Genomic DNA, 11,937 nt, shown 5'->3' with positions numbered 1-11,937 from the left:
TATGGTTAATTATAACATTTGGTTTTGTTGAAGGATTAACCAAAACAGAAAATGATCTTGGTCTAAAACTCCAACATAAAAGGTAGTGGGAGATATGCCATTCTTTAAGGAATGCTGTTTTTGTCTTTAACCAACACTAGAGACATGAGGCAGTGTTACATAATTTATTTCATTTGGGAACTCTGCATGGGTGGGATACTCAACATACTTCAGACTCGAACATTTAACTGTGAGGGAACACATTTGTTATTAACTCTTGAACCGTTTTATGTTGCATGCTCGACTCGCTTTATATCCTCAACCCAGTTTACTGTGTAGGCCTGTGCAGATACTTTCAAGTGTCCCATAAAGTTGAGTCTCTGACCACATCCTCTTGTCAAGCTTCGAAGGTATTTTAAGAAAAGTCACATACGGGTTATGCTTGGAAAAGCTTCAACACATGAATTTAGTTGTAAACCACACTCCACATGAGGGATAGGGTGCTTCCTGTTTGACAATGGTATCTTTTGACCCTCCTCATTGTGACACATGACTCTGTTCCTCTGTAGCCATGGCTGGGTGGAGTCACCATGTTCACTTTTAAGATGTCCTAATCATTGAAAAAGGTTAAAAAAAAAAAAAAAAAAAAAAACATTTCCTTTAGAAAACATTACAAACCAGTTATACCGATCAATCTAAATCCAGCGCACTAGGCCAGAGCACTGAAGGAAAAAGTTTAAATGTAAGGTGTAAACCAACTGTTGCAAGTTACTAACCCTCAATTTTTGGGTAAGGTGTGTATACTCAAAATCACTTTTAGGTTACGATTTGAGTCCTAAATAAAGGTATTTCTTATGTATAACGTAGGTAGGATATTTGCTGAGAAGAAACTATTTGATATGTTGTGAAGTAGGGTACATCATTAGAACAAGCAATTGCAATGCTGTTGCATGTTGTGATGACAAGTTGTGACAAACCATCCATTTTCTCCCTCCTTTCGCTCAGTTCTGTCAATATGGTGCTAAAACCATTTTCCATGTGCTTTAGCATCTAGGCCATGATCATCTAAACCAGGCGTGGACGTCAAAGGCAATGGGAGTCAATCATATCGACCAAATATTGACATGCAAAACATGAATGCATGGCACTTAAAACATAAATTTTTTTTGATTTAATGCAGTCCAAGCCATCATCTATACAGGTGTTGCTTACAAAAAATTGCATCAACAATACATTTTCCTCAAATTATTGTGCAGTCCTAGTTTCAAGTTGGCTGAAAGGCTTTTAATTGTTCATCTAGGGCACATTTGTTGATTTAAAAAATGTTCTACTGTAATAATTGGCCATACTTGACACGTACTAAGCATAAAAATTCTCAATATTGAACATTGCAGTGATACATCGCAATATGAAATGTGTTTAACTCCTCTTTCTTTAAGGTGACCTTTCAGTAAGACCCAGTCACTGCTGATTGGACGAACATGCAACATTTATGAAAATCAGTTAGATCTGTGTGGTTAAATAAAAAGGTTTATAAAACCAAAAGTTGTTATAAAAAAGCAGTCTTTTTGCTTCTATGTCCTTGGTTCTCAGCCTCCATTAAAGGGGGCACTGCACATTCACATGTGAGCAGAGTGAACAGGAGGGGGCTCAACACACAGCCCTGAGGGGAGCCAGAGACTGTAGCCAGAGACTACTTCTTGAGAGTGCTCAGGAGGAACATCACCCAGAGATTGTTGGTGTCTTTCTACCGATGCTCCATAGACAGCAACTTAACATACTGCATCAATGTGTGATATCAGCTGCACAGTGGCTCAGAGGAAAGTTATCAACACAGCCCAAATTTAGACAGTCAGAGAGATTTATTTGTCATTCGCACCACATGTGGATGTTGTACTCAGGTGACAAAAAAGGTCTATTCTATTCTATTCTATTCTACTGGTTTGGATATAGTGACTTGGTGATTGTATTTATTTATTTATTTTATTTTTTACAGTTTTTGTGGAAATGCTTAGATTTAATTCAAAATTCTTCATCCAGTCAAATTCCTACTGAATTGCATTGTCTGTATGACACATGTGGTTGTACAGACTGGTCTTCGAAGTTTCACCTGTTCTTTTTGCAGACAGTTGAAAGCAGTGACCGCAAGGAATATGTGTTCCAAAAGCTGTATGTTCAAAATTAAAACTCCTATTCCAGTGGTGTCCTACAAATATCAAAGGACTACAAATTTAACCACAAGCAGAGGAACAAAAACACTCTTAAAGGAAATATTGTGTATTAACGAGGGACCTAAAAGGACACAAAAAATTGAGGGTACGTTCAACTAACATTAGCAAAGTTCCAGTTTGACATGGGGGACAAACAACAGACTCATCATACATTGCTGGTGGAATGCTTATCCTGTCTATGCAAAATGTCAAATTTCTGTGCTATTGTAAGCTGTGAAAATAGGTTACAAAGAGATGAGAGAAACCATTACCGTTTACTGGCCATTATCATTAACCATGGATAGAAAAAAAGTAGAATTATCAAGACAATTTCAGAAAGAACTGTTGAGAATGAGGTTCACCTTGGGGATGACAAGGATGTATAAGGTTAGGAATGAGACCATCAGAGGTACAGCACAGGTAGAACAACAGGGAGATAAAGTTAGAGAAGTCGGACTGAGATGTTTGGACATGTCCAGAGGAGGGACAGTGGGTATATTGGTAGAAGGATGTTAGAAATGCAGCTGCCAGGGAAAAATACAAAGAGAAGATATATGGATGCAGTTAGAGAGGACATGGAAGTAGTTGGAGTAAGGACAGAGGATGCAGAGGACAGAGCGAGATGGAAGAGGATGACTTACTGTGGCAACCCCCCCAAAAAGAAATAGCTAAAAGAACGAGATAAGACAAAGATGATAATTGAGGTTGTCAAGAATCACAAGGTTGACACCTCAAGTTTGGTGTATAACGTTGATTACCAGTATGTCAAACCACACCTAAACTGCCAAAGTATATCCATCCATCCATTATCTCTACCCACTTCTTCCTTTTTTGGTCGAGGGGGTTACTGGTGCCCATATTCAGTAGTCACTGTGCGAGAGGTGGGGGACACTCTGGACAGGTATCCAGTCCATCACAGGGACATATAGAGACAAACAACCATTCTCTTTCTCACTCACACCTAGGGATAATTTAGAGTTACCAACCAGTCTAACATGCATGTTTTTGGTCTGTGGGAGGAAACCGGAGTACCCATAGAAAACCCACACATGCATGAAGAGAACATGCAAACTCCACCTAGAAAGGTCCCCAGCCAAGATCGAATTGGCGACCTTCTCACTGAGAGGCATCAGCTCTACCAACGGCACCACCATGCTATGAAGTGGCTTTACAAAGTTGAAATAGTTCTCGTCACTACTGCCCGTTTATCAAAGGACATGTCTGTGAAAGATTTTGATTCGACATGAGTCAATTCAAGAACAGATGTTTGATGAACAGCGCAAATTAGACCTAAATTGACATTTGGTATGCCTATCCCTTTAAAAACATTTCAACTTCTCTTAAAATACACTTGATTATCTTTTGATAACTGCATTTAAAAGTCATGTCTGATTTATGCCGTGCTATGATGTTGTATGACCTCTGCCTTGGCGATGAACATTCTTTCATCGACATCAGTGAAAGCATCTTGAAAGCTTTTCTTTATTGGTTTTTGACTTTAAAAAAAAAAACATTGGCAAACCAGTGCATTATTTCTACCTACTGAAATTTCACCCAACAGATTGTGCATGCTGACACAAATACCTTAGACCAGGGGTGTCAAACCCACTTACAAAAGGGGCCAAAATTAAAACCTCTTTCAAACTAAGAGCCAGTTTCAGAATCTACATGAACTCAAGTTAGATACTCAGCATCTTCTCTTGGTTGCAGTTTCCTCAACAAGAGTTTGATTGGTCTCATTTGATGTTCTCTGCTGTGCTTTCGACATCATAATCAAGGATTACTGAAAATATTCAAGAGATAGAAGTATTTGATGTTTCACATATCATCTTGGGGGCCAGATAAGTTGACATCGAGGGCCACATTTGGCCCTCGGGCCTTGAGTTTGACACATACGCCTTAGACACCCCAAACTTTTAAGAGTTGCGCTGTTTCAATGTGCAGAAATAGCAGTCAAGACTAATATTTTATCAATAGTTCAACCACTTCAAATCAACTTTCCTCTTGAAATGACGTCTTGTTTTTGGTGCAGTCAGTCCATGCTCACACAGATCCACATCATGCACGGGGAGAGCTGTGTTTGTTCCACTACACTGGAGTGGAGTGGGTGCCATAGCAGCAGTGCAGTGCAGCCAATGGATTATTCAGCTCCTTGCATTCCAACTGAAGGTTAAACCTCTCCCCAGCATGATTTAAGACGTACTTGTCTGTGTTGCTTATGAATTCCAGAGCCCGTGACGGCTGCCATGTGCTAGCAAAGGAAATATTTCAAATGCACGAGTCTGTGAGCATCTGCGAGTGCTTTTTGAGCTAACGTGTTGCTTTTCAGCCTTGAAAAAATATTTTCCGAGCATCAAGGGGGCGTCAGGTTTCAGGCGTCTCTTCAAGAACAAGAAGCACTTTCAAGATGAACAAGGAGGGATGGGACAAAGGTGCGATGAGACGGAAAGGCAGCAAAGGTTTATTGGCTTGTGTCACAAACCGATCTAGTGTTGAACTGGGGAGCGTGGAGGTTTGGGGGATTTCCGTACGGCTTTGGGAGCCATCTGTCAAAAATCCAAACCATTTCCTATCTCAGCTTCAACCCCTCCCCTCTTTCTCCGCCCCAACATCTGCTTTTCTTTCTGCTCATTTCTTGGACCCCATCCCCAAAGTTTTTTCAGTTACAGCATCTCTCACACACCCTTACCATTTTTTTATGGCTCAAACACCAGCAGCACGCCTAGCTTTCCTTAAAATTATGCACATCACCTGCCGCCTTTCATGCCAGAGTTTCAGACCATTTTGTGATGATGTAATGATGTTTTGTGAGAACCCATACAATAGTGCAAGTGGATGTTAGTGCTCAAAGTACTGTATGTGCTCACATTTACTCTTAGCTATTACCAGTTCGCACTTAAATGCTACAATTCCGTCTCGCATCACAAAGCAAAGTAGGGGAATTGGAAATACTGTCTGTCCGTCCATCTTGTAAGCTGGATTACTTCAAAAATAAGCAACTTGCCGACTTCCATTTTGGTCTCTGGCTACATCTAGGTGTAAGAACGTCATAGGGTTGCCACGTCAAAATCCAAGATGGCCACCTCCATACATATCTAAACTGACCACCCATATCATTTGAGGAAATTGTGCTTTCTAGTTTCTATATTTCTTAAAAACATAGTTACCTCAAATGATTAGGGTGGTCCTTGGGGTGGACAAAGATTAAGCTATGGTGGACCAAGGCCACCACTGGCCACCCCTTGGCTCTTTCATTGCACCTGGTATTGGCTAAAATACTCCCTCCCCTCACCAGGATCCATCACTCGGCACTGCCTGATGTAACTCATACCCACGTGATTATCTTGCACTATAAGCATTAAGGTTTACTTGCATTCTCTGTTCAATTCAAATCCCCCAAAATCTTGAAAAACATCTAAAAAACTACAAATAGTCACTATTCAAATTCCTCAGCAGATATTGGACATCTTGTTGATTGTTAAATTTGAGTAAGGTACTGCCATTTTATGTTGGCTATTGACAAAAAGCTGCAGGGACATTCAACGACAGCCCAAGGGTTTGAATAAAACAGGTGTAGTGGTTTATAAGATATTTTGCAAATGGACAATATATAATAGTTTCCTAAAAGTTTCTTTCAAATACATCCATAAGATATTTTGCTCACAGATAGACAAAGCTGACTCCAATGGTTAATGGCAACGTTGTAAAAACCAATGACATCATCAGCTGGTGCACAAAGTCTGTGTTGGGGATGAGTCTCAGCTACTCTCTCACCAAATTTCTGCTCAATATCGACGTTTGTTTGCTACATTTAATAAAAAGTTGCTGAGGTTTTAAAAGACAGACGAAAAGTTTCGAGACGCAACGTTTGCGTGTCCCACATTTCCCAGTTTCCTGTCGGTTAATCAGCAGATCCAAGAGTCGTTTATCACGCTGAGCACTGACAGACACTTCCTCTAATGCAAACTCAAAGTTTCCAATGCAATGCACTTTGTTAGCAGTAAAACAACCGATTGCTGTCAAATTTCTTGATGTTTTTCACCTGGAGGTGTATTTCTTGTCAGTTATAATGATTAAAGAGAAGACACCAGGCAAAGCAGATCTGTGGTTATCATTTTTAGGCATCAAAATTTGAAATATTTCTTAATTAATAAAAAGATACACCTAACTGTCTGAATAAAAACTACAACTAGAAAGTTACTGGAGAAACTTTGACTGCAACTCTCATGTTGCGGCCATTTTAAATGTTTGTTTTAACTGTACTATGTGTTGTTGGGCATTACACTCAGCACTTTTAGCTTTATATCTCTAAAAATGGCTGATTTGTAGTATTTTTCCTTTTTAGCTTAGGTGGCCATCTTGGATTTTTGACTTAAAACCATAGTCTATTGGGGTTGTTCTCAGCTACAAATACACCAAATTTCAGCGGAATAACTCAAAATCTCCAAGTTATAACCATATTAAAATAGATTTGAGGGCCATCTTGCATCTCTGTCAAGTACCACCACACCAAACTTCAGCTCAATATATTTTAAAATAGCTGAAGTATCTTTTTTCCCCCTTTAAGATAAGGTGGCCATCTTGGATTTATAATTTGCATAGGAGTGTATAACAACTCACTCAGCTATGACCACACCAAATTTCAGCTTATTATGTGAAAGAATAACAGAGTTATAGTGAATTTAGATTTTTCTGCATTAGCTGCGGCGGCCACCTTGATCCAAAATGGCTCCAAAACTTCGTGTTTTATTCAGACTTCTTCAATCCCAAGTCATGTGACCTCAGTGTGGCAATTAAAAGCCGTCAGGAGTTCTGTCAGTATTTTTCCCACTGAGAAAAATGGCATCATTGTTTGCAAATTATGTTGCCATGGTAACTCAAAATGCCAGTAAAAGTAATAGCACACATCACGGTGATGAGCCTGTCGTTTTGATATAAGATTTGTGGGAGTACACATTGCGGTTCGGGCCGCATTAAAGTTGATAGAAGCGCAAGACACATAGGTGGCTGCCTTTCTAGACAGTCCCCAATAAAGTTACGAAACCCTAGTCATGTGAATCAATAACAGGTGCTGCCTTATACTAGGCAGTCCCCAATAAATAAAAAAGCTAGATAAGATACAGCTGATATGGGAACCACTAATTTCACACGATTTATTTCCTTTTTTATTTTTTTTTGGCACAGATGGACAAAAGAGGAAAAAGTCTCTGAGAAGGAAGCTGGACTCCCTCGGAAAAGAAAAGAGCAAGGACAAAGGTGAGTTCTCCAAACACACTCAGGTTTCGGTCGATGGTGTGTTTTTGTCATCGCTCTCCTTTTTGCTGTGCTGATGTGAGACAAAGGGCCAGTTTAGCGTCTCCACCCCTCAGGCAGGTTAATAGTGAGGCTGTAAAAACAGAATCTGTTTACTGGCTTTGGGAGTTTATATATAGCTTAAGTAGGACTTCTTGTTAGGGGGGACTGGCTATGAAAGGTAACCACTGTACTGCTCAAAGCAAAGCAAGTTTTTGAGAAGAAAATGGGATTTATATTTTAAATGGGGGTTTTGTGGAGAGTGTATGAACAGTTACTATCTTATCTGTTGTAGATAGCTCTTTAAACAACCTCAGTTTGAAAAGATAGTTTATACTTGACTAGATCAACAACAAAAACAACACAAACAAGCGAGCACTGTCATTTAGACCTTTATAAATGCTAAATGGGTTGTACTTATATAGCGCCTCTACCGTATTTTATAAGTCGCATCAGTCCAAATATGTCTAATAAAGTGGAAAAAAACAAATACGTCACTTCGCTGTATAAGTTGCATCTATTATGCGTCACCGCTGACCACCCAGAAAAGTGGGCCGGTGTTGTGCCAAAAATCGATTGGCTGCCAAAATGGCGGCTGCGGAAACGTGCACGGGAGGACTTCAACAAGAATTTAACAGGATACAATGATTTGTTTGCTCCACATTATAGTAAAGGTGTGTCCCAGTTGAAGCTGATTTGACGTTTGCTCCAGGAGTTCCGGAGCGAGACGAAGGTGGCTCTATATGGCAAGCCAAGTGTCTCATTAATAGCCACTTTTACTTATTTATAAGACAATTGGCTTGCCATATTACTTGAGGGCCCTCTAGCGGCTGCAGGTGGTAGTGTTCAATATTTTCCATGTCAGAATGAATGAAATTGTCAGATCTCAGCCAAAAATTGGGTTATAAATATGGGGAAACGTATATTTGTCGCTTCTCAGGAGTTGCAAATTTATGCAAAAAGACGCGACTTATGTGGCGAAAAATACGGTAATCAAGACACTCAAAGCTCTTTACAACAAAATCTGGGCCCTGAACCTAAAACACATATATTCATACAGCACTCTGCTACATCTCTATAAAGATGATGTGAATGTGTAGAGACTCATTCATGCACTCATGGGACACACATCGGACGCAGTGAGGGGTTCAGTGTCTTGCCCAGGGACACTTCAGCATGTGGCTGCTGGTGGAATCGAACCCCCAACTCTCCCATTGGAGGACGACTGCTCTAACCAGTGAGCCGCAGCTGCCCACTATATACTGTACTACTGTGCATTTAGCTTTCCATGGTTATTCATGACATTTTTTAATTATTTTGCAGCAGCAAATAAGACTTCCTGTGCATCCTGGGGTACTTCCTGCAGAATTTTCCAAATATTAACTTTTACAAAACAGTCAAGGATACATTTTCCACAATGCAACTCAGAGTAAATTTTACCTCACCACTCCTACAGCGGGGAACCGTCAGGGCCTTCTACACCTTCAAAGAAGGCTCATAAATTAAGCACAGATGAAATATTACATTTAACGTTTTGCTTAATGTTTTACATAAAATATCTACTGTATTTTTTGGACTATAAGGCACACTTAAAAACCTTTAATTTTCTCAAAAATCAACAGTGAGCCTTATAATCCAGTGCACTTTATGTATTAATTCTGGTTGTGCTTACTGACCTCGAACCGATTTTATGTGGTACACAGCGCTCAAAAATCTGTCAAAATGTGGATGCCTCCTCTCCCTCTCCTGTTCTTCTCCTGCTTTTTTTTGCCCTCTGTCCTGTGTATCGGAGCTCCTATTTTATACATCTTCCGAATCGAAAACAACTGTCATGGATCAGGTCAGCTGGACTTTCAACACAATCGACAAAATCGTTTCAACAAAGCGACAGGGTCCTGGAGAGCCCACATGCCCCGCTGAGACTCACGCGGCAGGATATGTCATGGATCCGTGGGGAGGTTTGGAGCCGATGTGTCTTTATGTTTTGTCTCAGGAGGACGCCAAAGACGTTTATATAATTGGGCTCGTGATAGCAGGGTTTCTGCTTTCTGGCATCGGCGGATTCCTATGTTATCAGCTATTAAGGAAGATGGCGGCAGCAGTTTCGGCCATGGCAAAACTGCAGAATCTGTGTGAAGGTTTGGTTTGTGTTTTGAGTGCTCAAAATCAGCTGATTTATGAGCTAAACTGTAAAATGCAAGCGATTTGTGAGAATCGCAGGCCACCTGAGGCTTCTGGGAATTGCCAGCATGTTGGGGACGAACTTGGGAGGGGGCTTGTAAGCACGGACCAGTGGAATGCCCATTAATCTGGCCATTTTGGATCTTGAAAGTACTAGCAGGACTCAAGGCTGACAAGAAAAAACAGTCTGCCTGAAAAAAAAAAAATCAACAATTCTGGCTTATTTGAATCGGACTCCCCTGGTTGGCCTTGAAAACTTGCTGACATCCAATTTCTCCTGGGATATGTGTAAACTAAGGAAAAGCTTCGGCTGTCACACCCTGCCCCCCTCGAGAACTTTGGTGAAGGCTTGGTGAAAGCTCAGATAGCTTCATTATATATCTCACACTAACATAATTACTGTTTATTATTATTAAACTTATTATTTAGCACATTTAAGTATGTTATAGTGCAGCGCAACGTGTAAAATATCCGCCTGCCTCATTCTATAAACAGCGATATTAGAAATGGATCAGACTGTGTATCTTCCAACACAGATGTCGGTCACAGCAGCTCGATTCAGACGTAGATTAACTACGAGATTAAAAATATATTCCATCAATCGTAGTTCAGAAAGCAGTGTGTCCGCCGCCATGTTGATAGAAATATGCTGTCTGTCAGTGCACGTGTGTGCGCATGTGATTTAAAACAAAGCCTCAGCGGGAGATGTTTATGTTATCAGCAGGCGGTCAGCCAAAAACCTCCACTCTGAGAGGTGGGTTGAGAATACTCCGGATTCGGGTGTGTAAATGAACAGCAGAACCGTAGAGAGAAAGTTGCGGTTTCACTCAAAACACGCGGCGTGTAAAATAAGTTTTTATTTTTGAATGGAGGGCCGCGGGCCGGACAGGGATGCCCAACAGTCCGTATCTGGCCCGCGGGCCTTAAAATGCCCAGGTCTGCTCTATTGCATGCCTCGTGTCTTTCTTTAAGTGAAAAATGTTCATCACCAAAACAAGTCTACAGCTTAGGTTTCTGCAAAATCACCACAAGCAATACGTTTTTCAATTGTCTGCGTGTTTGAGGCTAAACTGAGCCCCCTTCGAAGAAAAAGACAGGACTGGGAACTCCAAGAGAAAATTAAATATAGGTACATCTGATCCTTTTGAGCTATGGAGGGGAAGCTGTTTCTTTTGGTGATCTCTTGGTCAAGTTTTATGAACGGTGAGATAACTGCTGCACATATGTGCTCATTTTGAACAGGGGTCTGAATGAAAAGACCCATGCTTTGAAGATAGGCCTTGATAATGGGAATCACAGAAATCCTCTGATACATGTGCAATCTCAATTAAAGGGGTTTGGCTGTGAATTAATCTGTGAAACACTACATGTTACACTGCAAAGCCATCGGAATTACATTTAGGATGAATGCATATGTCTGTGTATGTGTGTGTGTCTTTGTTTATATAACCTTGTAAGGCTCATTTTTCCAACTTATACTACAATGTGAGGACCAACTGCTCCTTATGGGGCCCAAAGTCTGGGTCCCATAACGACATGTGCTGTTGGTGGGTTAGAGGTTAGGTTTAAGACTAAGGTGTGAATTGAGGATAGGTTAGGTGTGTACTGGTAATGGTTAGGTATTTACTGGTAATGGTTAAGTTTAGGGTTAGATATGTACTGGTAATATTTAGGTTTAGGGTTAAATATGTACTAGTAATGGTTAGGTTTAGGGTTAGATATGTACTGGTAATGGTTAGGTTTAGGGTTAGATATGTACTGTAATGGTTAGGTTTAGAGATGATATGTACTGGAAATGGTTAGGTTTAGGGTTAGATATGTACTGGTAATGGTTAGGTTTAGGGTTAGATATGTACTGGTAACGGTTAGGTTTAGATATGTACTGTAATGGTTAGGTTTAGGGTTAGATATGTACTATAATGGTTAGGTTTAGGGATGATATGTACAGTAATGGTTAGGTTTAGGGTTAGATATGTACTGTAATGGTTAGGTTTAGGGTTAGATATGTACTGTAATGGTTAGGTTTAGGGTTAGGTATGTACTGTAATGGTTAGGTTTAGGGATGAAATGTACTGGAAATGGTTAGGTTTAGGGTTAGATATGTACTGGTAATGGTTAGGTTTAGGGTTAGATATGTACTGGTAATGGTTAGGTTTAGGGTTAGCTATGTACTGGTAATGGTTAGGTTTAGGGTTAGATATGTACTGGTACTGGTTAGGTTTAGGGTTAGATATGTATAGGTAATGGTTACGTTTAGGGATAGATATGTACTGGT

General features: G+C 40.3%; 1 protein-coding gene across 1 annotated transcript in view; it reads left to right on the top strand.

Moving 5' to 3' along the window:
* Nucleotides 1-11,937, top strand: part of LOC119429023 (rho GTPase-activating protein 6) — a gene marked incomplete in the record, with an annotated part of 63,462 nt that overhangs the window by 41,293 nt on the left and 10,232 nt on the right. The window contains 1 exon segment of the mRNA XM_037696740.1: nucleotides 7,374-7,445. Coding sequence (XP_037552668.1) covers nucleotides 7,374-7,445 — 72 coding nt within the window.

The sequence above is a fragment of the Nematolebias whitei genome, chromosome 23 (assembly GCF_014905685.2).
Source record: "Nematolebias whitei isolate Nwh7 chromosome 23, NemWhi1, whole genome shotgun sequence".
Lineage (NCBI taxonomy): Eukaryota > Metazoa > Chordata > Actinopteri > Cyprinodontiformes > Rivulidae > Nematolebias > Nematolebias whitei.
This window is presented reverse-complemented; position numbering and strand designations above follow the sequence as displayed.